The sequence below is a fragment of the Haliotis rufescens genome, unplaced genomic scaffold, assembly GCF_023055435.1.
Source record: "Haliotis rufescens isolate VD_foot unplaced genomic scaffold, xgHalRufe1.0.p SCAF_20, whole genome shotgun sequence".
NCBI classification, from domain to species: Eukaryota; Metazoa; Mollusca; class Gastropoda; order Lepetellida; family Haliotidae; genus Haliotis; species Haliotis rufescens.
The window spans coordinates 2,873,515-2,899,820 of NW_025963891.1; the positions used below are offsets into that span (position 1 = coordinate 2,873,515).

Here is a 26,306-nt window from a genome sequence, read left to right on the forward strand (position 1 = left end):
TTCTGCGTGTCGTCCACTACCTGTGCAACTGGTTTAGGACACAGTCATGGGTCCGATGTGCTGCGTGTCGTACACTACCTGTGCAACTAGTTCAGGACACATGAGTCCGACGTGCTGCGTGTCGTCCACTACCTGTGCAGCTGGTTCAGGACACATGGGTCCGACGTGCTGCGTGTCGTCCACTACCTGTGCAACTGGTTCAGGACACATGGGTCCGATGTGCTGCGTGTCGTCCACTACCTGTGCAATTAGTTCAGGACACATGGGTCCGATGTGCAGCGTGTCGTCCACTACCTGTGCAACTGGTTCAGGACACAGTCATGGGTCCGATGTGCTGCGTGTCCACTACCTTTGCAACTAGTTCAGGACACATGAGTCCGATGTGCTGCGTGTCGTCCACTACCTGTGCAACTAGTTCAGGACACATAGGTCCGACGTGCTGCGTGTCGTCCACTACCTGTGCAACTAGTTCAGGACAAAGTCATGGGTCCGATGTGCTGCGTGTCGTCCACTTCCTGTGCAACTGGTTCAGGACACATGGGTCCGACGTGCTGCGTGTCGTCCACTACCTTTGCAACTAGTTCAGGACACATGGGCCTGACGTGCTGCGTGTCGTCCACTACCTGTGCAACTGGTTCAGGACACATGGGTTTTAGAACGTTTCATGGTGCACATGTGGTGGACATTTCCAAATTTGACGCATCAGTGACCAAAATGATGTCCGATACAATTCCCTATTTTTTGTCTTTTCACGTGAACAACCGACTTGCCTTTAGAGGTGTTTGAGGCGGGTGCCACCTGTGGGGAAGGCTCGCGAATACCTGGTTTCATCACATTTTGACATAAACACATGCTCATGATTTAGTCGGAATCGTACAATCGACTCAGCTTTTAGCAGAGATTTTTTATGAATAGGGGAAAGTGTTTTTACTTTTTTCTGTAAACTTCAAACGAACTCGATAGAAGTTGAATACTTGGAAGATCGGTTCATTAAATAGACGGGTAGATTGTATGAATAAACCATCAATGAATAAACTGACGAATCAAGAATCAAGTGACGATCAAAATATTAGATTAAAGAGATAAATGTCTACTTTCGGCAAATCGGGCACAGCAGTTTGTCATATGGGTGCGTAATCATGTTTCCTACTGCGTTACACGAATCTCCTTCTACAGTTTCACAAGCAATAGTCAACATCAGACAGCATGGTATTTCTCAAACTTTAAAGATGCAACAATGCTGGTATTCAAACACAACAATCGCAGTTACGTAAGGTGACTGTGCAACATTATATACTCAGTATACACAAAACAGCTGTATTTAATATTGTGTACATTATGTGTATCAATATATAGCTGTACTTACACGCATATGGATGCAGCTGAGCGGGGAGCGAAACTAGAACATGCGCGTATGCCACAGGCCGGGATTGGTTACACGATACTTGAAAAATGAAGGGCACCCGAACGTGAACCACAAGAGTTCACAATAGACTACATTATGCTGTAATGCGTGTCTCGGGTGGAAGGCATTCACAACATTTGTTGTCTCAACAGACGCGGTGGACTGACATCTAGTGAACCAGAAAACGCATGTGTTTTGCACCTAAAAGTAAGTAAATCCTTCTAAAATATGTTTCACTGTCCGATGTATACAACTACAATATATGTGGATGCCTGCCCTTTGTGAGTGCATTCGTCCTTATAATTAAAGGGTACATCAACCCGTTTCCCACTCGAGACCGATGATCAACATATATTGCAACTGTGTACATCAGACAGGGAACTATGTACATTGTAGGTGTATATATCAGACAAAGAATTATGTACATTGTAACTGTATACATCAGACAGAGGGACTATGAACAATGTAGCTGTATACATCAGACTGGGAACTATGTACATTATAGCTGTATAAATAAGATAGGGAACTATGTACATTGTAGCTGTATAAATCAGACAGGGAACTATGTACATTGTAGCTGTATAAATCAGACAGGGAACTATGTACATTGTAGCTGTATATATCAGACAGGGAACTATGTACAATGTAGCTGTATACATCAGATAGGGAACTATGCACATTGTAGCTGTATATATCAGACAGGGAACTATCCACATTGTAGCTGTATATATCAGACAGGGAACTATGTACAATGTAGTTGTATATATCAGATAGGGAACTATTTACAATGTAACTGTATATACCAGACAGAGGGACTATGAACAATGTAGCTGTATACATCAGACTGGGAAGTATGTACATTATAGCTGTATAAATAAGATAGGGAACTATGTACAATGTAGCTGTATACATCAGATAGGGAACTATGCACATTGTAGCTGTATATATCAGACAGGGAACTATGCACATTGTAGCTGTGTATATCAGACAGAGGGACTATGTACAATGTAGCTGTGTAAATCAGACAGGGAACTATGTACATTGTAGCTGTATATATCAGACAGGGAACTATGTACAATGTAGCTGTATACATCAGATAGGGAACTATGCACATTGTAGCTGTATATATCAGACAGGGAACTATCCACATTGTAGCTGTATAAATCAGACAGAGGGACTATGTACAATGTAGCTGTATAAATCAGACAGGGAACTATGTACATTGTAGCTGTATATATCAGACAGGGAACTATGTACAATGTAGCTGTATACATCAGATAGGGAACTATGCACATTGTAGCTGTATATATCAGACAGGGAACTATGTACAATGTAGCTGTATACATCAGATAGGGAACTATGCACATTGTAGCTGTATATATCAGACAGGGAACTATCCACATTGTAGCTGTATATATCAGACAGGGAACTATGTACAATGTAGCTGTATACATCAGATAGGGAACTATGTACAATGTAGCTGTGTACATCAGACAGAGGGACTATGTACAATGTAGCTGTATACATCAGATAGGGAACTATGCACATGATAGCTGTGTACATCAGATAGGGAACTATTTACAATGTAGCTGTATATATCAGATAGGGAACTATTTACAATGTAGCTGTATATATCAGATAGGGAACTATTTACAATGTAGCTGTATATATCAGACAAAGGGACTACGTACATTATAGCTGTATATATCAGACAGGGAACTATGTACATTGTCACTGTATACACCAGACAGAGGAACTTTGTACATTTTAACTGAATACATCAGACAGAAAATCCTCGAATATTGTATGATGACAGTACATACAGTGAGGATTACAAATAGACGGTCTTCTGTTAACTAGAGCACGGAGGTTACATCCCTTTCATGATTAGATAGATAGGATAGATAGGATAGATAGGAGAGATAGATAGATAGATAGATAGATAGATAGATAGATAGATAGATAGATAGATAGATAGATAAATAGATAGATAGATAGATAGATAGATAGATCTGACAGCGAAACTACAAAAAATAAAAGGAGGTACGAACATTTAAGTACAAAACAAGAAAGAGTTTCATGTTCACGAGATGATAGTGCACCGCGCCTGTTTACACGGCTAATGCTGTGAATACCCCAAACCCAACATGATGTGACCCTCTTCCAAACCGTATGATTCTCACGGGGTGTTTGAGCGGGTGCCCTCATTTTCCACCGTCACACAGCGGGTCACCAGTCCCGGCCTATTATTGTGGTGAATCCGCATTCTCCAGCTAATTCCCCAGTTCAAGTACATCCACCTGCGTGTAAGTACTGCTATTTATTGATACATATAACATACACATTATGAAATACAATGGCCCGATTCGGCGAAGTCATTTATCAGTTTAATAGTATTGGTTAAAGTCGTCAACTACTGCCGTAGGTTCTGTTTATCCAAACATTCTATCCAGGTTATCCAATGAATGGGCCTTAACCTTGTCCTACTTATTCAACTTAAATCGTGTTCTTTGAAGCTGTACATATCAACATGTAATGTGATCGTTGAGACTCGGTCGGATCAAAAGTATCTAGTTGTTCAGAAATGTGGGGATCGCCTTAAGGGTGTCTTCTCCTCTTCACCTATTGTCAAACACAGTGATCCGAGTCGGAACTTGTTATCCCTGCGGCGCAATGATCTGACCCATAGCATATGGCACGTATGTTTGTATGTGCGTGCGTGCGTGCGTGCATGCATGTATGTATGCATGCATGAATGCATGCATGTACACTACTGCCTAGAAGTCCATCCCCCTTACACGCATGGGAATCGCGTTACGCAACCCGTGTGCGACCCGTTGGGCACTCGTGTGGAACCTGTTCGCCACGCGTGTGACACCCGTGTGCAAGTAAACTAGTGTCCAAAAGAAACGATACCACCTGTTTGCAACGACATAAAAGAAAAACTAAACAATGCAGAAGTTTAGGATTGGTGTTATGCTTTTGAGAAATCCTTTCACAACATCTGTACAAAAATTTCATGTCAATAAAATCTGTACAACCAATATGACAAGCCTTTAAAGATGGGTGGGGTCGAAAAATGAACATTTCGTTAGAGCACTGATCACAGAAACAACGGGAAATGTCACACCACACGTCTCAAAGTCAAGTCAGTAGCGGGTTTGTCCACCGTGAGCATCAATACATGCCAGAACACGCCTACGGACTGATGACTTCAAACGTCTGATGACGTTGGGAGTGATGCGTTGCCATTCCTCGAGGAGACATCGTTCCAAGTCCTGGACGTTGACTGGAGGCACACGGCGACGTATGGATTTGCCGATCGAGGTGGTCCCATAAGTGCTCGATGGAATTCATGTCCGGTGAACATGCGGGCCATGGCAAAACCTGTACGTTGGCGTTGGCAAGGAAGTTATGTGTCAATCTTGCTGTGTGTGGCCTTGCATTGTCATGTTGGAAAAGGAGTCCACGAGGCTGTTGCTGAATAAAGGGCACCACAACAGGCCGTAGGATGTCATCAAGATAACGCTGTGCATTCAGGTTTCCACGAATTACGACAAGCATCGTTTTGACGTCACCACATATGCCACCCCAAACCATTAACCCTCCACCTCCAAACGGCCGGACCTGTTGGATACAGTTAGGCGCCAAACGTTCACCAAATCGTCGGTGTACAAGCTGCCGTCCATCGTTTCTGAAGATGAGGAATCTGCTCTCATCAGAGAACATAACACGTGCCCAGTCCCGCCGTTGCCAACGTCGAACTCGCCTGGCCCAGATCAGTCTGTTGTTCCGGTGTCGAGGCGTCAGGAGCGGTCCGCGGTAGGGATGACGTGGCCGGATACCATACTGCCGTAGTCTCCTGTAGACGGTCTGTCGACTGATCCTGTGTCCCAGTGCTGTAGCCGCCGTGGACGTCGCTGTTACGGTGCGGTTCCTCAGGTGTAATACCCGGATGTAACGATCTTCACGGGGCGTGGTTACTCGTGGTCTTCCACTCCTGGGCCTGTCTGACGTCTGACCTGTCTGACGTAACCGCTGCATCAACCTGGTGATAGTGATGCGTGCGCAGCCCAACCTTCTGGCGACGTCGACGTGTGACGCTCCTTGTTGGACCATTCCAACGGCTCTCTCTCTCTCGATGGCTGTCAAACGTGGCATATCTTGTGTTCTTTTTGTTGCTGTGATATCAACGTGTCTGATCAGCCGTTTTATACAGTTTTTTCTGCACGTGCAGAACATGCTAGAGAGGGAAATGTCACTTTCACGAAATTTACGTTTTTTCCCGGAAGTGATCACGTGTTCCCGGTATTTTTTATCGACTATGCTGCGTTTGGGATGTGCAATACGAATTGGCATGTTTTCATACTTGACAATTCACTTAGTAAATAACAATTTTGAAAATAAGTTGGTATCGTTTCTTTTGGACACTAGTTTACCTTCATAGTGGGAGCTACCATTGAGTTGTGTGATAGCTCGTTTTAATAACTAGTTTATATGCACACCTAAAGCTATGATTCTTGGACTCAACAAAGAAGGTATTATAACGTTTGCATGGGAATAAAACGTTCCAGGACAGGTGATTTCCTTCTTATCGCCCAACAATTACTCCAAAGAAATAGTTTGTAAGAGATCCGATCAAGATTACATGGACGTTTATGCAATGTAACAGCACTTGCCCATTGGCGAACAGTAGGCTGTATCCAGCCCATGTCACCACTAACAGCATTACTTGGCACACATTTCGTTAAACCTAAAAAGTAACGCATTGCTGTATTCTGGAGGTAATTAGTACAGGACGTATCAGAGGTACCCCGAAACGATGTACCATACTCAATAACAGACAATGCCAAGGTGTCATATTTTTGGGTAAAAGTTCAGTATTCCATATAACCTAATAATTTACATTTTACAAATAATAGACAAAGTGCTCTCCTGGCCGAGCTTGCTGCAGACTTTGCCATACTGTTATGATGTAGGTGTAAAATCAGATGTAAGCCTGAATAATTATAGTTAGAATACCACTTCTAAGAGTTAACCACCACAAATAAATACAACGTTGACATCAGTCGTTTATTTGAAGGCGATCTAACATGAATTATTATTTATGTTGTTTTATTTACAGTCATTTTGTTTACCACACACCAGGTGTGGAGGTAACCAAGCATAACAATAAGACTTGCCTCAATCTCAGCTAAATTAATATCATCCGCATAGGGTAATATACTAACTGAAGTACATGTACCATCAATTGGAACTACTAATGACATACGGGCGGTCGGGTAGCCTAGTGGTTAAAGCGTTCGCTCGTCACGCCGAAGACCCGGGTTCGATTCCCGACATTGGTACAATGTGTGAAGACCATTTCTGGTGTCCCCCGCCGTGATATTGCTGGAATATTGCTAAAAGCGGCGTAAAACCATACTTACTCACTACTAATGACATACAATATATTTCAGTTATTTAATCATTGCTATATATATTAAAATAATGTATTAAAATACAGCGGCGATAACAGTCATCATTGTTTTAGCCCACAATTAGCATCAAACCATGGCGTATAATCCATTCAATCGGACACAACACTGAACATTTCTATAAAAATACCCATTCGCGTTTCACATCTTTCCTGTTACACCATATGAGCATAGCTTTTCCCACAACAGACGCATATCTATACTATTATACGCTTTTCTATGTCAATAAAAGCAATAAACGTAGATTTTTCAAACTAGGTATGAAGAGTATAGGAATATATGCCTTGGGGAGAAGTACAATGGGACAACGGCATTAGGTAGGTAGGAACAGTATGAATATCAGACTTAGGTAGATGCACAGTATGACAACGAAAGATGGCCGTCGGGAACAGTATGAAAATATAGCTCAGGAAGAGCTGCAAGAACAACTAAAGTAGTAAGCAGGGAACAGTAAAGTAATATCAGACTCAGGTAGAAATGCAATCTGGCAACAAAAGTAGTTAGGTAGGAACAACATGAATAAAAGGCTTACGTTGAAGTACAAGAATAACAATAGTAGTCAGGTAAGAACAATATGAATATAAGGCATAGGTAGGAGAACAAGAATGACAATAGTAGTTTGGCAAGCATATAAGCCTAGGCATAGGTACACTATAACAACATTAGTTGTAAGGTAGGAACATAAGCCTCAGGCAGTTTACAATAGTAGTTATTTACTGGGTATTTACTAGGTATTTATTACTATTTGTAACGAGTGACTAAAAAGCTTCACATATGGCCTCCACATAAAAATATAAGAAGTAAGCTGTGTGCATAGCTAAGGAGATGATAGCGACAGTGAGTTAGTTGGGTTAAATGCAGCTTGGAACAATACTTCAGCAATATCACGATATGTAAGTTTAATAAGGGAGAAATGTGGAGCACGTCTTAGACATTTGATAATCTACAGTGAGACTACCCCACATTTCAAAAGACAGTCGGTTTATCTCAATTCCCTGAGCGCTTTGGAGACGGTGCTCATTCGTTCTTACACCTCGGCAAAAAGAATTCATATCTACCCACCGGGGAATAGGTCAGCTATCTTAGTCGAAATGGGGTCACAGTATAGATAAACATAACAGATATTATTCAAATTCAAGATTAATTACTTACATTTATGAGTAGTTTGAAAAATGCATAGTTTTCTAAACGAATTGATGGAATAACCCTCCATAGATACCTAATCTGTTGCATATTTTCAGGTGAAGACGAGTGGCATTGTATGACACGAAAGACACTGAGGGACCTGATTGGCCGTGACACAGTGATTGGTGTGTGAAGATTGTGTTAATTGTGAGTGTTTTGAGATAGATTTCATAATGTTTGATAATGTGCTGTTCTGATTGCTGATCGCAAATTTTTGTTATACTCATCGACGCGTAGGTTATCGATAGATGTTTTCACACGGAAGGTTTCGGGGTATCAAAGTCCATTTGATACCTGTTTTTAATCTTATTTTGACTCATCAGAATCAAGCGATCTTCAGTGTCATGGTAGAATTATGAGCGGGTTGAGAATACAGATACACAACAATAACCAAAAACCAAACAATATAGATCCTATAAATAAACTGTTCCATAACAATACAGTATGGTTGTTCTGGTGATTAATGTTCTGTTCTGGTTGTTCTGGATCTATTTCGGCAGATAATCGACACTGATTATTCTCTGGCGTTAACGTTTTGTATAATTTATGCTATTCTTTTAGAACCTAGTAGGGGTCAGTAGATACTGATTCGATCACTGCTTCGTAAAATACAGTTTTCAGGACTGTCAAAGACGAAGCCGAACTATTTTAAATCAAATTTTTTTTTGTGTGTGGAAAATCCCAAGTTTGCCAGCATGCTCCACTCAGTAGGGAGTACATTTTTGTTAGGATCCATTAAAAGAAATATGATCATCAAGACATGTTTATAAACTAAACATAAACAAAACATATTCACATATTTACATTATGACAACTGAGTGTAAACGTTTTTAAAGGAATAAGAAAGATAAAAATATTGTTTCGATAATGCTACCTCTTTATAATGATTGTTTCTGCGATTTATGTACTTTTATGGACGTGAAAAGTATCTATGTACTATGTGCAGGGATCAGTGTATTAGTGTGAGGAGAAGCCACGTGTACATTTACAGGTTCGTGGTATTGGAGTGCGGAGCTTGCACGACTCCGTATTCTGTATTGAGCACGAGGTATAGCTAGGATGATCTTGTGGAAGGCATGGTAATGTTGACCAAATGAGATGCAATCTCAGAGTGAAACATTTCCAGCTTCAACTAGAAGTGTGCACGTGTACTACGCCAAGACATCGGGGACGTCATCATGGCCGTGAACATTCCCGGACTCATCTCCGTCATCGTGTTCTACATCCTCATCCTCGTCATCGGCATTATCGCAGCCAGGAAAAGCAGAAGTACCAGTGCCGAAAACTCGTTCGTGGCAAATAGAAGCATAGGATTATGGCTGTCGTTCTTTACAATTACAGGTAAGGACAAAAGATATCTATAGTTAGGAAGGTGCGCACAAAGGTGTCCATGACGATCCCTCCCAAGTACAACAATTGCCCTTACAGTTGGGACTACTATTACGAGTACCTTGACAGTCCCGTGCAGAAACTACTATTACCTTGACAGTCACGTGCGGGGACTACTATTACCTTGACAGTCACCTGCAGAAACTACCATTACCTTGACAGTTACGTGCAGGAACCACTATTACCTTGACAGTCACGTGCAGGAGCTACCATTACCCTGACAGTTACGTGCAGGAGCTACTATTACCCTGACATTCACCTGCAGGAGCTACCATTACCCTGACAGTCACGTGCAGGAACTACTATTACCTTAACAGTCACGTGCAGAAACTACTATTACTCTGACAGTCACGTGCAGGAACTACTATTACTCTGACAGACACGTGCAGGAACTTCTATTACCCTGACTGTCAACTGCAGGAACTACTATTACGCAGACAGTCACCTGCAGGAACTACCATTACCCTGACAGTCACCTGCAGGGACTACCATTACCCTGACAGTCACGTGCAGGAACTACTTTTACTCTGACAGACACGTGCAGGAACCACTATTACCTTGACAGTTACGTGCAGGAGCTACTATTACCTTGACAGTTACGTGCAGGAGCTACCATTACCCTGACAGTTACGTGCAGAAGCTACTATTACCTTGACAGTTACGTGCAGGAGCTACCATTACCCTGACAGTCACGTGCGGGGACTACTATTACCTTGACCGTTACGTGCAGGAGCTACCATTACCCTGACATTTACGTGCAGGAGCTACTATTACCCTGACATTCACCTGCAGGAGCTACCATTACCCTGACAGTCACGTGCAGGAACTACTATTACCTTAACAGTCACGTGCAGGAACTACTATTACCTTAACAGTCACGTGCAGGAACTACTATTACTCTGACAGACACGTGCAGGAGCTACTATTACCCAGACAGTCACCTGCAGGAACAACTGTTACCCTGACAGTCACCTGCAGGAACTACCATTACCCTGACAGTCACCTGCAGGGACTACCATTACCCTGACAGTCACCTGCAGGAACTACTATTACCCTGACAGTCACGTGCAGGAACTACTTTTACCCTGACAGTCACGTGCAAAGTACTAATTGATCGTTATCTAAAAGGGTACATGCATACACCAGCTAGCACAAAGTTCAAACATAAACATAAATTGTGGTATGAGATTCTGGTAGCTGGGGTTTGATTAAAAAAAGAAGTTACTTTTCCCGGATATAACTCTTCTTATTGTCCCAGGTTGTACATCAGCAACCAGTTGTGCGCTGTGCATTTTGGACGTCCTGGCAAAAATCTATGTTGTGCAGAAAGAAATCGTAGGGGTCATCATTTCAGAAAAAAATTGTAGGTTTTGTGCAAATGTTTTCACATGCAACCTTACTTTTCTCAGATTGCTCTTGAAAACAAAGTAGTTCGCTCATCTGCATTACTGGACGGTCAACATTAAGTTACGCTAAATACGATTATTTTACTATATTACATGATTATACATGAATCATGGTGATGAATGTTTACACTTCTACAGCCACCAACATTGGGGGAGGCTACATCAATGGTACAGCGGAAGCCATGGCATTCAGCGGCCTCATCTGGACCAATGCTCCCATTCTGTATTCCATTTCCATTGGCGTTGGTAAGGGGATTTCAATTTACAAATCACAGTGAAAATATACCGAAATGTAATTATTTGATGAACGAATGAATGTTAACAGTTGCATTTGTTGTGGATCTTGTACTTTCATTTTGGCCCTGGACTAATATCATTTATTATGTGTAATTATTGAATGTGACAAACATGTTTAATGAGCAGAGCAAACATAAAGGGTTTTTTTTAGAAAAAAGAATAGATTTTTAAACATGCATGTTGATTAAAATTCAACATTTAAATTGTTCAGGAGAGTTTATTTAAACTGTCTCACAACTGTATACATACATATTATTTTTCAGCTGGAGTGTTTTACGCGCCTAAGATGAGAAGAGGAGGATATGTAACCATGTTCGACCCCATCCAGGCAAAGTTGGGAGATCGTGCCGGAAGTCTTCTCTTCTTCCCGCAGCTGATGGGAGATGTCTTCTGGTCAGCCGCCATCTTGTCAGCCTTAGGTATATCTATGACAATTTAATTTAAAAAAAATCCCATCAGGTTAGTGAGTGGTTTGGGTGTCGTAAGGATATATTGAACATTGCCGGGTGTCATGACTTATTTTCAGTGATCCATCCACATAATTGTCAATGTTATTTTGCCATGGATTCTGTTCCGATGGATAATTGAGACTGTTTATTCTCTGACGTGAACGTTTTATTTTGCTACTTTGGTTAAACTCTCGAGCTCGAGACCTTACTGACCTTAACCTGTGTGCTGCATCAAAGGGTCCACCATGTCCCTTATCCTGGATCTGGACCCCGTCTTGTCCATCATCGTGTCCACTTGTGTGGCCGTGTTCTACACCTTCATCGGAGGACTGTACTCTGTGGCCTACACTGATGTCATCCAGCTCATTTGTCTTTGCGTGGGACTGGTAAGGATATTACATGAAGACATTACATCATCAATCTGATATCGCCAAGAAACATTTGACTTTGCCTCATAATCAGATGTAGGGCTGTTCAGTCAACAGCATAGTGTAGGGCACAGTGGTTCAACGTTACGAATAATTACAGGCTACGTGGGTTGTATACGCTTTGTTTTTGGGACTGGTAGAGAATGATGGTTTGTGATGGACGTCATAAGGAAATCAAGCAGGCGTTGACAGTTAATATATTTCATCAATAAGCTCAACAAACCCCCCAAATCCACCCCACTTGCCTCATTACCTTCATATCCCCCCAGAGTTTACAATGTCGATACATTGTTGTAAGTAATTACAATGTGGCACAAGAGAGCTTTCACTTCAATCTGAAAACACACTTCGTCGGTAACTTGGTTATCAATTCATCTTTTAGTATTACTGTCATTCATTTAATGTAAATGTATTGTCCAAGGGTGGAGTTTTGTGAGTAGCATATGATGTACCAAGCTATAACAATAACCAGCTGCCAACAACATACATTTTTACATAGTTTCACTCACTTTCTGTCACTTGGATCTGATCCTCACGTTAACCGTTCACAACGATAGATTCTCAACTCGCTTATTTGAGGTCGTTGTATATATTTCAGATCGTGGCATGTCCCTTTTCCTTCTTCCACCCATCTGTCGACCTCTCACGAGTCCAGGACACGTGGCTGGGAGAGCTGCCCACAAACATGATTGGTATATATGCAGACCTCTGTTGTCAGCTCATCTTTGGAGGTCTAGCTTGGCAGGTATTTATCTTGCTTGCTTTGTTCTAAGACAAACTTATCATCCTGTTGCATCCACCTATATGAATACGATCTGTATATCTGACCTTTTCACTTTGATAAAAGGCTATACATAACATGGTATGATATGGGATAATCATTATGATGAGGATACCAAGGGCATATCTATATTTTGTATCTGCTTGTGTTAATGTGGACTTTTAATCTTTTATGCAGGTTTTTTACCAGAGGGTGTTGGCTTGCAAGACGGCCAGTGTTGCTCGTACAAGTTCCATTGTATCATCGTTTTGTAGCCTACTTTTCGCCATACCGCCAGCAGCTATCGGAGTAGTCGGGGCAGCAGCAGGTTAGGATGTCAATAATAATTTGACAGTTACCACAAATCTATCTATGAATTATCTATATATGACTCACATCAGATTGAATAAATGTTGTTAATTGCTTTTCTTATAATCAGTTTTATAAGATACGTTTATGTTTTATGATTCTCCCCAGATTGGAATGCCACATCCTACACAGGCGATGTACCAATACCTACTGAATACCACAGTTTTATCCTTCCCATGGTGCTCAACTACCTGTGTCCACTTCCCGTGGCGGTGTTGGGACTTGGTGTGGTGGCTGCTGCTGTCATGTCATCTGCCGACTCCTCTGTCCTTGCAAGTGGAACCGTCTTTGCTAAGAATATCTACAAAGATGTCCTACGTCCACAGGTGGGTTAGAAAATGCGTCTCTACAAAAATAAAATCGCACGTATTGTAAGAAATTGTTGATATAACAAGAAACGGTGGAGAGGTTGTTATTACTGAATCAGGTCACTGAAACATCCTGAGAATGTCATTAATACATTTGAAAAATATCACTATATTTATTATTGCTTTCTAATAGTCAATATGGATATCATTCTTAGGCCAGCGACCGAGAAGTGATGTGGGTCTTGAGAGTTGGCATAGTGGTGACTGGTACGTTGTCGTGCGTCCTTGCCATCCTGGTGAAGTCAGTTTATGGACTGTTCTACTTGTGTTCTGACCTAGTGTACGTCATCCTCTTCCCCCAACTCACCTGCATTCTCTGGATCGGGTTCACCAACACCTACGGCGCGCTCACCGGCTACGCTCTCAGCCTCTTTCTGAGAGTGGCAGCTGGGGACGCCCTTCTTGGAATCCCAGCTCTCATTCAATTCCCCTTTTACACAGAAGCTGATGGCCAATTGTTTCCTTTCAAGACCCTGGCGATGATAGTCAACTTTGTGGCCATCATATCTGTGTCAGCGTTCACAAGGCTTGTGTTCCGGCGAAGGTGGCTGTCAACCAGATGGGATGTGTTTAATGTGATGAAGAGAGAAGAGGACGCCAAGAGAGGTGAAAAGCGAGGAGAAAGTCTGATGATGAAGGAACGACATGATGGAAACAGAGACCCGGATTACGCACAGAATGAAAAGTTGAAACTTAGGGATAACTATATGCAGTAATTAAAATCGATTACATTTTTGGTGTACTGCAACATAATATGACTTATTATGCACAAACTAGTGTTAACTTACTCACTCGCTGTTATTCATTTTTAGATGTAACCCATAAGCACCCACTGACAGTTTCAGAGAGCTGTTTTTTTACTATCTGTATTTAACTTGATGCTGACCTCTGTACTTGGAATCTACTTGTCCCCTGATGTTTCTCTGTGTGTCGTGCGCCTGGCAGGGGGCTCTCCGAATGCCGGCTCCTCTTAAGACATGGAAGCCGTGTAAGAATTTGTATCTCCGCGTTTATGACATTTAACCTCATATAATACAATACATATTTTCGTGTATATATTTTCATTACACACCTGATACTTCTTCCTGAAAAATAACACAAACTGGTCTGGAGTCTTCTCAGAATTTCATCTTCATGTTGGCTGAGAACTCATCGACTTTTATCTGAATCTCATCCATACGATGGTTATCACTGCAGCTGGAAATGGTGTTGTCGGTGGTGTTGATGTTGTTCGCTGGACACCCAGTATCGCTGCATTGCTAATGACAGAACTTCCGGGCTTGCACATAATAGATAATGGTAGTCTACAAGGCAAGGCAAGGCAAGGCAAGGCAAGTCAAGTCAAGTCAAGATTTATTAAGTAATTAGGCCCCCAGTCCATATCCAATATATAATACAATAATATATACATGTCATATAACCTGCATGCATGTAAGTATGCTATGTATGTAGCCATGATTTTGACACATGTAATGTGTATAAATAAATACAGTCAAATACTTATGCTTAAACAACCAAAGGTTCTTCTCTTATACTTCTAACTTCCAGCAAACATTTTCTAATAGGTAATGTTTTTATCTGTTGATGACATTACTGATAAAAATGGAAACAAATTTTGAGCAATGTATTAAATATTGTGCCATGTATTGATTTCTGACAGTCTGATATCTTGGGCATATAATGAGAACATGATTTTCATTTTCAATAAAGGGTTTATGAAGGGAAATAAAGAAGATACAGGGTCTGTTTCCATAGGGAATATTATATAGGGAATATGTCTACCTGTTTCAACTGTAAGTCTAAAATGACTGCATCTGAATTTTTAAGTTTTATTTAGTTGATCGGTAAGTCATAAGAGAGATATAATTCAGGGGTTAATAAGGATTTATACTCTTTGTAATGTTTACATTTTGGTGATAGTGGTAGTCTACAAGGAAGTGTAACTAGCCAAGTTTTGTTTAATGTCTTGATCAACGAGTTTGTCACTAATCTTCCTTTCAATGTTTACGCTGCATAGTCTGCAGATCAAGCAATCAAGTTTATGGATATAGGTACCGGCCCATAACAAAATACAAACAAAATATATGTCCGCGAGGCGCGTGCTCCTGGCAGAAGGTGACTGCAGGTTACTCTTTAAAGTGCGCTTCATACACGCCGCACACTTCAAGTATTTTACAGTCTCATCGCACATTTACTATTAAAGTGACATTCTATAGTTGAATGCAATGTGGACATACACGGCAAAGTTATACATGAAATCATTATTTTCAGAAGCCATCAACAGGATCAAGTTTTGTAGATTAGGATATGGCCAATATTTAAAAGGAATGTACTTCTGATACAAGCAGAAAATGAAATTCATCACTTTCAAATTAATGTAAAATCCTGCACAAAGAGAGATGTATTTCTGGGTCAAGCAAATGTACCACCAAATCCCTGTCTCAACGATTAACCATAATCCTTAATACAATCAAGGAAGGACTTTCTTAATAGTCAGAGAAACTATTTGAGACAAGTGCCGTTAAAACGTGCCATTTCGTGCGAAATGGATATCACGTTAATTATATACTAACTGCGCTAGTTGCATGTACCAGAACAGCTTCGATTTAATTGTTTTCCCCCAGTTCTGTCAACCAGGAGGGTTCGATTAAAAGCTAGGTTGTGAAACCAGTCATTTCATGAAACGTTTAAGACTTTCAGTCTACACTCACGAAGAGTCAACATGAGTACTATCTTCTGTCGAAGTAAGAAGTACCTCAGTGTGCTAATGTTGAGAAGTTAATCAAGAAGCACCAATCACCAAATGAACCTAAACTCTACTTCGTCACAATAGAAGATACCTTCCACATTATTAAAATCGTGAACATTTGCACTGCACATGGTGGTCGCAACAGAATGATAAATGATCTGCAAACCAAACATGCCACCATCTTGAGAGATACTGTAGAACTGTTTAAGTCCTTTTTTGGAAGAGTGCCAAAGCATGCGAAAACGACCCATGGCGTAGTCTCAGGGATCGATCTCATTGACATGCAGTCCATGTGTCAGGGTATGTTCCGAATTCACTGCATATGTCATCAAAGAAATGCCGCGACATCTGGCCTGAACTGAGGTTAGTACATGGTAAACGAAGGCATCCACAGATCCAACATTCTGTGGAAAGAGCACATGGTGACATGCTAGTGGCTTGGATGAGTGACAATAAGTCTCAAGAGTGGCCGACGAGCACTACGTTCGTGCATTTGGCTAAGAACTCAGCTCATCATTCCGGTATCAAGTGCAGTCCGTATTCAGCTGTTCGGTACAAAAGCCAAAGTTGGTCTGAGGTCTACATCCCTTCCAGATGAGATCACTAAGACATTCAGTGAGTTTTGCTCATACTAAAACACTAGAGCAAGTACCTTCATCTGAGACCACTGAACCATTTGATCCTGAGGCAACTGAACCGCCTGATCCTGAGACAACTGATTCACCTGATCATGTGACAACTGAACCATATGATCCTGAGACCAATGAGCTTGACCAGAGACCAGAACTATCCTTGGTGTTATCTTGGACGGGAAAGAAAATGATCAATACACTGTGGCAACAGAAAGCGGTATCAGTTTGAAATCAGTTTGAAACTGAAACTGACATCAGCAGAACAACACTTGTCTCACTCAGAGAAGCAGTGCGACATATTCATCCATTTGTGATGGAGAAGGCTTTGTCAAGTGTGTGACTGCAGATGACCCGAGTAGTGTCGAACAAGTGTTAGAAAGCAAGCCTGAAATGCAACAGCCGCTGTCACCATAGCTCATTGATAACTCTGTGATCACCATTGCTTGAATTGCTCCAATAAAAGATGTGAAACGTACTTATCTTCGTATGTTTTCACATATTAGTTCCAGTCACATATTAGTGACAGGTTAGTCATTTCGTCAAATGTCTGCCTTTAAGTTTCAGTAATTTCACGAAACGACCGAAAATTACATAATCTGGCTGTAACATCTACATAGATAATATACTTTATGAATGCTTCACTTGTTATCATGATTGTGGACAGGAAGGGGAAGGAAGCAAGGGAAGCAGGAGGGAAGCAGTCAGTTACTTCCATTTCTTGCGAAAACAATTGATCCTGTTGTTATTGTTTGTAACATTGTTTTCAAGTTAACTATTATCTGTCATCATTTCAATGAATATGAAAAATGACAGTTTTTTTCTTTTTTAATACTTGAGTAATAAATGATATTTTTGCTAGGAGCAAAATATGGGCAACAACATAGTCATATGTACACAGTCAAAACATGACACTTCAATATTAATCTGGCATGTGCTAAAGAGTTAAGCATACCCGGTAAAAGTAATAGTATTTAAAACACGAGCGAAGCTTGAGCGATCTCTGAAACTCTTGATCAGATATGTCTATATATAGTGGGTAGAATAGATGTATTATTTCTTTACAAATGTACATTTGTCATATAGTTGGAATATTGCTGAGTGCAGCGTTAAACAACAAAACAAAACAAACAAATGTACATTTGTCATATATAGAGGTTAAGGTTTAGAAAGGGTTATTCTCGTACTTTCTGGAGTATAGGACATTTGTATTCGTCTTTATAATTAAGAGAAATATTTACAAAAATCCTCCTCATTTCAAGAAGAATGAATTACAACGAAAACAAGCGGGAACCTATCACTCATGGCCCAACAAAACTGAAACACACAATTGGTCTTTTTATTTTGAAAAATAAAATAACGCAAAACAACATATATTACCATGTGTACATGTAGGCCCTGCAAAACTTTAGACCCATTTATGCACGTAAAGAATGCCAATGTCATGTTGAAAGGGAACATCAGGTTACACTTTGGCGACGGAAAGTGTAAGCATGAAAATTGGATATGGAAGTATTGCGTTTTACAGTTAGGTGTTTTTATTTAACAGTCTGTTAACCTCTATAGCGTCGGTGCATACTCCCAATCAACTTCCCCAGGGGCGGTGGGTAGTCTAGTGGTTAAAGCGTTCGCTCGTCACGCCGAAGACCCGGGTTCGATGGGTACAATGTGTGAAGCCCATTTGTGGTGTCCCCCCGTCGTGATATTGCTGGAATATTGCAAAAAGCGGCGTAAAACCATACTCACTCAATCAACTTCCCAATCTGACGTTGAGGGATATTCTGCAACTCTTGGAGAAGAGCTGTTTCGAGTTGTTGAAGTGTAGCAGGGGGTGGTTGCCAGCTTGATACACGCTTCTGTAAATCATCAGGGCTGTCTATCCGATTGACTCGATTATGTCGTAAACAGTCGGTAACAATGTTTGCACGGTGTGGTCTGGCGTTATCATCATGAAGTAGGGCTCGCCCAGGAATGTTCCTGAGGTATGGTAAATGTACCGACACAACGACACAACGTCTATTAGTAGACGTCCTTGTTCTATTAGTAGTCGTTACTGTCTACATTGTTCAGTATGTTCTGTCTATCTCCTTGTTCGATTAGTAGTCGTTATTGTCTACAGTGCTCAGTATCTTTTGTCTAACTCCGTGTTCCATTAGTAGTTACTGTCTACATTGTTCAGTATGGTTGGTCTATCTACTTGTCGGCTGTACCAAGCCCATGTCACTACTAACAGCAGTATTCGGCATAGATTTCTTTTAACCTAAAAAGAAATGTATGAATCTGTTTTGAAGGTCATTAATACAGGTCATATCATAGGTACCTCACAACGATGTACCATACTCAATAACAGACCATGCCATGGTGTCATATTTCTTGGTAACAGTATTCAATACAACCAACCTAATAACTAGTTTATATTAGGGTTGGGAATTGGACCAAAAAGTGTATTGCGATATATTGCGTTATACATGTGTTGATAGTGAGTGAGTGAGTGAGTATGGTTTTACGCCGCTTTTAGCAATATTCCAGCAATATCACGGCGGGGGACACCAGAAATGGGCTTCACACATTGTACCCATGTCGGGAATCGAACATGTGTTGATAAACAACATTGACAATTAAGCAAATAAATATTTGGTGCGGGCAGATATCTAGATTGTATATACTTTTGTAGATATGAAACATTCTGGTTAATTGTGGATATACTAGGCTACACATACATCCCATGACAGATGAAGCGGTGCCTTAATAATGAAATGCAAAAAGAAATATGTTTATTTCCATCCCAAACATCGTTTACTTCTACTATATGCATGGTTGGCGGCAAGATCAAAGACGCCGCCCAGCATTTATTACTATGTATGTGTGTGTGTGTGTGTGTGTGTGTGTGTAGGTATATGTGTTTTTGTGTAATACCGTATATATATTTACACTTGTCAGAGGGGTACACAAAGTACGTGATCTAGACTACCATTTGTCGGACTTTGTGTGCTGGTAATTAGGTGCATCACTCTGGCGGTGTGGATTCGAATCCCGGACGGGACTCAACCAAACAAAGTACAAGAATTTGTACTTTACCAAGATAGTGTTACCCCTAATATTTATTTTACTATTCTACAAGTATTGACATGGATGGATAAATATGACAATGAAGACCTCATTTCCACTGTTTCATTGTTAGTCGTTATGTCTATTGATCCTGGAGTTAATGGGTCCAGAAATGATATATTATACGTAATTTTGAAACTGGACACATTTTTAAACACTAAGCATATCTCATATGATAATGTGGTCCAGCTCATGTTGGTATGCAGGGATCTAACACAACAGATTATCTTGTCTTGGTAAGCAAGGTTTGCTAAAGGATGAGGCCAAAGAGATTTCAAATATGCCACTGTGAAGTCCGTTCTACAAAGGCAATATTTGTAGGATGATGGTTCTATTGGAAGACATATGCAGGAAGACAAAATAGTAAAAATTTTACGTCTTAAGAGAGGAAGTCGTTTTAACTAGATTTCGTCTTGGTCACTGTCCACTGAACACCGACACAGGTGTTGTTGATAAGGAGGTATCCCCTCGGTGTGACCAATGTAGTCACAATACGCCGGAAACAACTCAACATTATTTGCCGGAATACCGTCGTTGAGATAACATAAGACTACATCTTAGAAGTGCAGTGATGGAGAAAAGTGAAATATTTTCTCTGGCTGCAATACAGGGCCCCAACATGCCATATACGGTTAAATACAATTGCAATACTATAGTACGAGGGGCGTTCAATAAAATTTGCAACTTCAATATAAAACCAAGTCGTAGAATATCTTTTCCACTTTAATATTTTAAAATAATCCCCATTCCCCTCAATACACTTATTCCATTTGTCCTTCAAGCTTTTAATACCACTTTCATTGAAACCCGCAGATTGGCCTTCTAACCACGCCTCTGTGGCAGCCTTTATGTCCTCGTCATCCTTGAAGCGTCTTCCACTTAGGGCATATTTCATTTGCCGGAACAGGAAATATTCACTGGGGGCTAAGTCTGGGCTGTAGGGTGGGTGATGTAACTGTTCGAATCCACATTCACATATGGCGGTCTGTGCAATTTTCGACTTGTGAACCGGAGTGTTGTCATGCAAAAGTAGAATACAACGTGTTAACATCCCACGGCGTTTCTGGCGAATAGATTTTAGCAATTCTTTCATTACATTAGCATAATACTGTCAACTGATTGTAGTTTTTGGTGGCATGTAATCAATCAATAATATGCTTCTTGCATCCCAAAATATGGTGGCCATAACCTTGTTAGCCGATGGTTGTGTGCGAAACGTCCTCGGAGGCTGAGAATTGGGGTGCTTCCATTGCATGGATTCCAATTTAGTTTCTGGGTCCCAGTGGTGGATCATCACCTACCACAAAAAAGAAATCCGACTTCATCAGCAGTATAGAGATCCAGGAGTTCTCGACAACTTTCAGACTCTGATTGCAATCTTGAGCTCTGAGGTTTCAAGGTACCCATCTTGCAGATACCTTGGACATACCAAGATGCTCACGAATAATGGTGACAACAGTTCCAACTGATATTTGGAATTCCCTAGAAAGTTCAGATACTTTCAATCGTCGGTCAGACAAAATTCTTCTTTCTATAGCAGCAATGGTTTCCGGTTGGGTGGCATCTGAAGGCCTGTCTGACCTTGGGTCATCGTCTATAGACTCCCTACCCCTTTTAAACTGTAGAGACCAACGGAAAACTGTGGAATAGTCAGGAGCATCATTACCCATCACTCTACACATGCGATCATGGATTTCTTTTGCTTTGAATTCCTCCTTGGTAAGGAACTTTATTACAGCGCGTTGTTCATGTTTGAGAGACTCCATGATTGATACCACCCTCAGGTGAATGAAGCCATCACTTCTAACTTATTGTTGTGTCTGGGAACCTGATGTTATGACTAGTGTCACACTTGCCACAAGTTGACATTATTTGTGTAAACACAAATGCCCAAGTTTCAATATTTATTGAACGCCCCTCGTATGTAGCTGCATAAGACCAATAATATGTCGTCTGGTAGATATAAACATTGATGTGAAATATAATGTCAGAGTAATTGTGTACAATGTCATGATTTGTATTCTTGTTACATTCCGTTTCGCAGTGAATATGATGTGTTAGGCGCACATATACCTTCTTTCTGGTTCAAGTACAACCATCACCATCACCATCACCATCACCACCACCATCACCACATCCACCATCACCACCACCATCACCACATCCACCATCACCATATCTACCATCACCACCACCACCACCACCACCACATCCTCCATCACCACCACCACCACCACCACCACCACCACCACTACCACTCTTACCATCACCACCATCACCACGACTACATCACCTCCACCAGATTAGATTTGATAATTGTAAAGACGCTCATGTCTTTCGGTGAAGAGCTTCTGTTGGACATTAATGATCGACCACCTTGTAGAAAGTAGCAAAGTAACATTTCTTTCACCAATTAACACAGAGAGTACACTGTGTCGGTTGTACCATTAAGCTGCCGGTATTTCGAGAACTAATGCCTGGCAAAAAGCGTATTTTACCACAATGAACACTTGGTTGGTTCTCGGCCTGCTGACAGCTTAACGATATTGTACATTAAATAAAAGCAACAAAACCCTTTCCACGGCCACAAGAAATCTCTGCAGATTCGAGTATACGATTCCGACTATAATTATCACATAATAATGTTGGAGTACACCAATAACGTAATTATTTTGAGCTATTGAAAATGGCTATCCCTAAGTTTCATCTTTTCATTCTGTTCGTAACCAGGGTCTCTGTTACTACCCTCTCGCTCCTTCATCATCAGACTTTCTCCTCGCTCTTCGGCCCTCTTGGCGTCCTCTTCTCTCGTCATCACATTAAACACATCCCATCTGGTTGACAGCCACCCTCGCCGGAACACAAGCCTTGTGAACGCTGACACAGATATGATGGCCACAAAGTTGACTATCATCGTTAGGGTCTTGAAAGGGAACAATTGGCCATCAGCTTCTGTGTAAAAGGGGAATTGAATAAGAACTGGTATTCCTAGCAGGGTGTCCCCAGCTGCCACTCTCAGAAAGAGGCTGAGAGCGTAGCCGGTGAGCGCGCCGTAGGTGTTGGTGAACCCGATCCAGAGAACACAGGTGAGTTGGGGGAAGAGGATGACGTACATGAGGTCTGTACACATGTAGAACAGTCCATAAACTGACTTCACCAGGATGGCAATAACGCACGACAACGTACCAGTCACCACAATGCCATCTCTCAAGACCCACATCACTTCTCGGTCACTGGCCTAAAAATGATACCCATATCAGCTATTAGAAAGCAATAATAAATATAGTGATATTTGTGAAAATGCATTCTCAGGAATCTCCAGTAACCTGCTTCAGCAATAACAACCTCATCCGTTTCTTGTTATATCATTAATTTCTGACAATACGTGACCATGATATTTCAATTTGGTAGAGACGCACCACACCAAGTCCCAACACTGCCACCGGAAGTGGACACAGGTAGTTGAGCACCATGGGAAGGATAAAACTGTGGTATTCAGTAGGTATTGGGATATCGCCTGTGTAGGATGTGGCATTCCAGTCTGGGGAAAACAATATGAACGCAGTTGAGGTCGGTGTTCGAGGACGAAAAGTACCTGAAACAGTTGCTGAAACTAAAAAGTGGTCCACATTATTGTCATGTTTATTCAGTTTGATATTAATGACTCATACGTTGGTACTTCTTGGCCAAGTGAAGAGATGACACTTGGACGGAATTTTCAAAATATCATTGTTATCCTGACCTGCTGCTGCCCCGACTACTCCGATAGCTGCTGGGGGTATGGCGAGAAGAAAGCTACAAAACGCTGCGACAATGGAACTTGTCCGGGCAATACTGGGCGTCTTGCAAGCCAACACTCTCTGGTAAAAGACCTGCATAAATCAAAGTCCACATTTGCTGGATAAAGAGATACAATATACAGATCTCGATAGACCTTTGGTATGCCCAATATAATGATTATTACCATATCATATAATATAGCGTCTTATCACATTGTAAAGGTTATATTTACAGATGGCATTGGCTGCTACCACTGTACAATGAACTTGTTGGCGATTCATAAACACATGCTTATTACATATTCGGAATCGTTCAATCGAGTATTGTTTCAGCAAAGAGTTCTTGTAAATATTGTAAGGGTTCTGTCGTTTTTATTGTACTTGAGATGCATACCTGCCATGACATTCCTCCAAAGACAAGCTGACAACAGAGGTCTGCATATAAACCAATCATGTTTGTGGGCAGCTCACCCAGCCACGTGTCCTTGATTCGCGAGAGGTCAACAGATGGGTGGAAGAAGGCCAACGGACATGCCACGATCTACAAAATATCAATTTAAAGTACATCATGTACTGAACACAGCTGTATCGTGCTACATCGAAATTACTTTATACATTGTACACACATGGGAAATGAAAGTAATGAGGTAGAGGAGGTGGGTGTATTTCAATTACAACTTATTGATAACGAATATTAACTGTCAATTTCTGATTGAAATTGTTTTGAAATCCACCACAATGCTACTCTCACAAACAAAACGATAAACCCCTGTTGCCTGTAAGCAAACATAGCGAATCTCACCCGAGTGTTTATTGATATCAGATATATCATCACGGATCTTGCTTACTTGAGGGTCTTGAGTGTTAAGAGTAACTAACCTGTTTGACTGTGACGTTTTGGCAAACTCTGCGGTGCTTTTTCATTGTTTCGATATCTCCTAAGAGATAGTGCTGTTCACTGAGTAGTCCTACATTTCCCTATGAGACATCTCTTTGAACCCCCACAAACCAAAGCTGTCTCACCACAGCTCATACATAATAAATGTTGCTCAACAATATCAGTTTCATGTTGGTCAGCAACCATTTGTGTCTATTGCATTGTGATCTTCTTACCAGTCCCACGCAAAGACACATGAGCTGGATGACATCAGTGTAGGCCACAGAGTACAGTCCTCCGATGAAGGTGTAGAACACGGCCACACAGGTAGACACGATGATGGACAAGACGGGATCCAGATCCAGGATAAGGGACATGGTGGACCCTTTGATGTAACACATAGGTTAAGGTCAGTTAGACATGGTTTCATCGTTGTATGGATGGGTCAATGAAAGAATGTTATCACATAAAATCGTTGTATTTATATAAACACATGCGATTTCTTTTTGTTGAGCATTGATAGTATTCATATCTCAGGTAATGATTTTTGCTTTGTCAGCAACACCCTAGTGATCGAGAGTTTAACCAAAGCTGAACAACAATGTTCAAAATACCCTTACAAAATGACACCAATAATATGGCGCATCGACAAATGCTGAAATTGTCACAGTTTTACCCAGGGCTGACAAGATGGCGGCTGTCCAGAAGACATCTCCCATCAGCTGCGGGAAGAAGAGCAGACTTCCGGCACGATCTCCCAACTTTGCCTGGATGGGGTCGAACATGGTGATATATCCTCCTCATCTCATCTTAGGCGCGTAAAACACTCCAGCTGAGGATTTATTTGTATACAGTTGAGTTTTGTGAAACAGTTTAAATAACAATCTTGAACAACGTACATGTTGCAACTTCATCAACTGTGCATGAAACAAAAGCTTTTCATTTCTTTCTAAAACAGCCTAATGATTGAACTGCCCGTTAAATATATTTGTAACATTCGCATCTATACATAATGAGTGGTTGTGAACAAGATATGTCTTAGCCAGACATTACACTGGATCAACGATGTTAAGGTAGTGATGTTAATTGATGCATAATTACATCCTATTCGGTGTCCAGGGGAGGTGGCATATGAACCGACAACACAAAATCGGTTGATCAGGCTCGAGTCGTAACTGATTTACCTCAAATGGTGTGTATAATATCAATCACCGGTTTGTCAAACATGGAGGTCATTTATTACAAAGAGCCACGACAAAACTATAATAATGCTGACTGTTAAACAACATTCATTAGTTCATCAAATAATTACATAGCCGTACATTATCACTGTGTATTGTAAATTAAAATCCCCTTATCAATGACGATGGAAAAGCAGGAGCATTGGTCCAGATGAGGCCACTGAATGCCATGGCTTCCGCTGTACCATTGATGTAGCCTCCCCCGATATTGGTGGCTGTAGAAGTGTGAACATTCATCAACATTAATTCTTTTATATTAGAGATAAATATCCGTTATAATCGTATAGCACATGTTTACCAAACAGTTTTATGCAGACATGCGAACAACTTCGTTTCTAACATCAGTCTGAGAAACGTCAGGTTGAGTGTCATTATGTTTGAATAGCTTCA

The 26,306-nt window shown here is 41.1% G+C and overlaps 4 protein-coding genes across 5 annotated transcripts in view; 1 reads left to right on the plus strand and 3 right to left on the minus strand.

Moving 5' to 3' along the window:
• Positions 1 to 1,486, minus strand: part of LOC124142711 (high-affinity choline transporter 1-like) — a 19,512-nt gene extending 18,026 nt beyond the window's left edge. Inside the window, exon 1 of the mRNA XM_048400752.1 lies at positions 1,367 to 1,486. The gene's annotated coding sequence lies outside the window, so the exon portion shown is untranslated. The remainder of the gene's footprint in view (positions 1 to 1,366) is intronic.
• On the plus strand, positions 1,485 to 15,047 carry LOC124142718 (high-affinity choline transporter 1-like). 2 transcript variants are annotated; one of them, XM_048400749.1, is made up of 10 exons: positions 1,485 to 1,612; positions 8,124 to 8,214; positions 9,194 to 9,408; positions 11,001 to 11,108; positions 11,423 to 11,578; positions 11,846 to 11,994; positions 12,635 to 12,781; positions 12,995 to 13,124; positions 13,274 to 13,491; positions 13,689 to 15,047. In XM_048400749.1, exons 3-10 carry the CDS (start codon positions 9,246 to 9,248, stop codon positions 14,247 to 14,249), a joined length of 1,632 nt encoding a protein of 543 aa, XP_048256706.1. In that variant the 5' UTR covers positions 1,485 to 1,612; positions 8,124 to 8,214; positions 9,194 to 9,245; the 3' UTR covers positions 14,250 to 15,047. The 2 variants fall into 2 exon arrangements, with proteins under 2 accessions (XP_048256706.1, XP_048256707.1); XM_048400750.1 differs by lacking the exon at positions 1,485 to 1,612 and adding an exon at positions 3,566 to 3,711.
• Positions 15,048 to 22,696: 7,649 nt separating this feature from the next.
• LOC124142751 (high affinity choline transporter 1-like) lies at positions 22,697 to 23,239 on the minus strand. Its single transcript, XM_046511388.2, has one exon. The coding sequence runs from the start codon at positions 23,237 to 23,239 to the stop codon at positions 22,697 to 22,699; it is 543 nt and encodes a 180-aa protein (XP_046367344.2).
• A 148-nt stretch (positions 23,240 to 23,387) lies between these two features.
• On the minus strand, positions 23,388 to 25,460 carry LOC125382696 (high-affinity choline transporter 1-like). Its single transcript, XM_048400979.1, has 5 exons — positions 25,352 to 25,460; positions 24,912 to 25,060; positions 24,193 to 24,339; positions 23,762 to 23,891; positions 23,388 to 23,560 (listed from the first exon to the last, which is right to left on the minus strand). Exons 1-5 carry the CDS (start codon positions 25,458 to 25,460, stop codon positions 23,388 to 23,390), a joined length of 708 nt encoding a protein of 235 aa, XP_048256936.1.
• Positions 25,461 to 26,306: the final 846 nt, after the last annotated feature.

What these genes read in the sequence shown, in the direction of transcription:
- LOC124142718 (XM_048400749.1), top strand. Translation starts at nt 9,246, where the DNA reads ATGGCCGTGAACATTCCCGGACTCATCTCCGTCATCGTGTTCTACATC. An exon ending in TTGGAGGTCTAGCTTGGCAG is followed by an intron (nt 12,782 to 12,994) that starts GTATTTATCTTG and finishes TCTTTTATGCAG; the next exon opens with GTTTTTTACCAGAGGGTGTT. An exon ending in AGTAGTCGGGGCAGCAGCAG is followed by an intron (nt 13,125 to 13,273) that starts GTTAGGATGTCA and finishes GATTCTCCCCAG; the next exon opens with ATTGGAATGCCACATCCTAC.
- LOC124142751 (XM_046511388.2), bottom strand. Translation starts at nt 23,239, where the DNA reads ATGTGGGTCTTGAGAGATGGCATTGTGGTGACTGGTACGTTGTCGTGC.
- LOC125382696 (XM_048400979.1), bottom strand. Translation starts at nt 25,460, where the DNA reads ATGTTCGACCCCATCCAGGCAAAGTTGGGAGATCGTGCCGGAAGTCTG. An exon ending in CGCCATCTTGTCAGCCCTGG is followed by an intron (nt 25,061 to 25,351) that starts GTAAAACTGTGA and finishes GTTACATCAAAG; the next exon opens with GGTCCACCATGTCCCTTATC. An exon ending in AGTAGTCGGGGCAGCAGCAG is followed by an intron (nt 23,561 to 23,761) that starts GTCAGGATAACA and finishes TGTTTTCCCCAG; the next exon opens with ACTGGAATGCCACATCCTAC.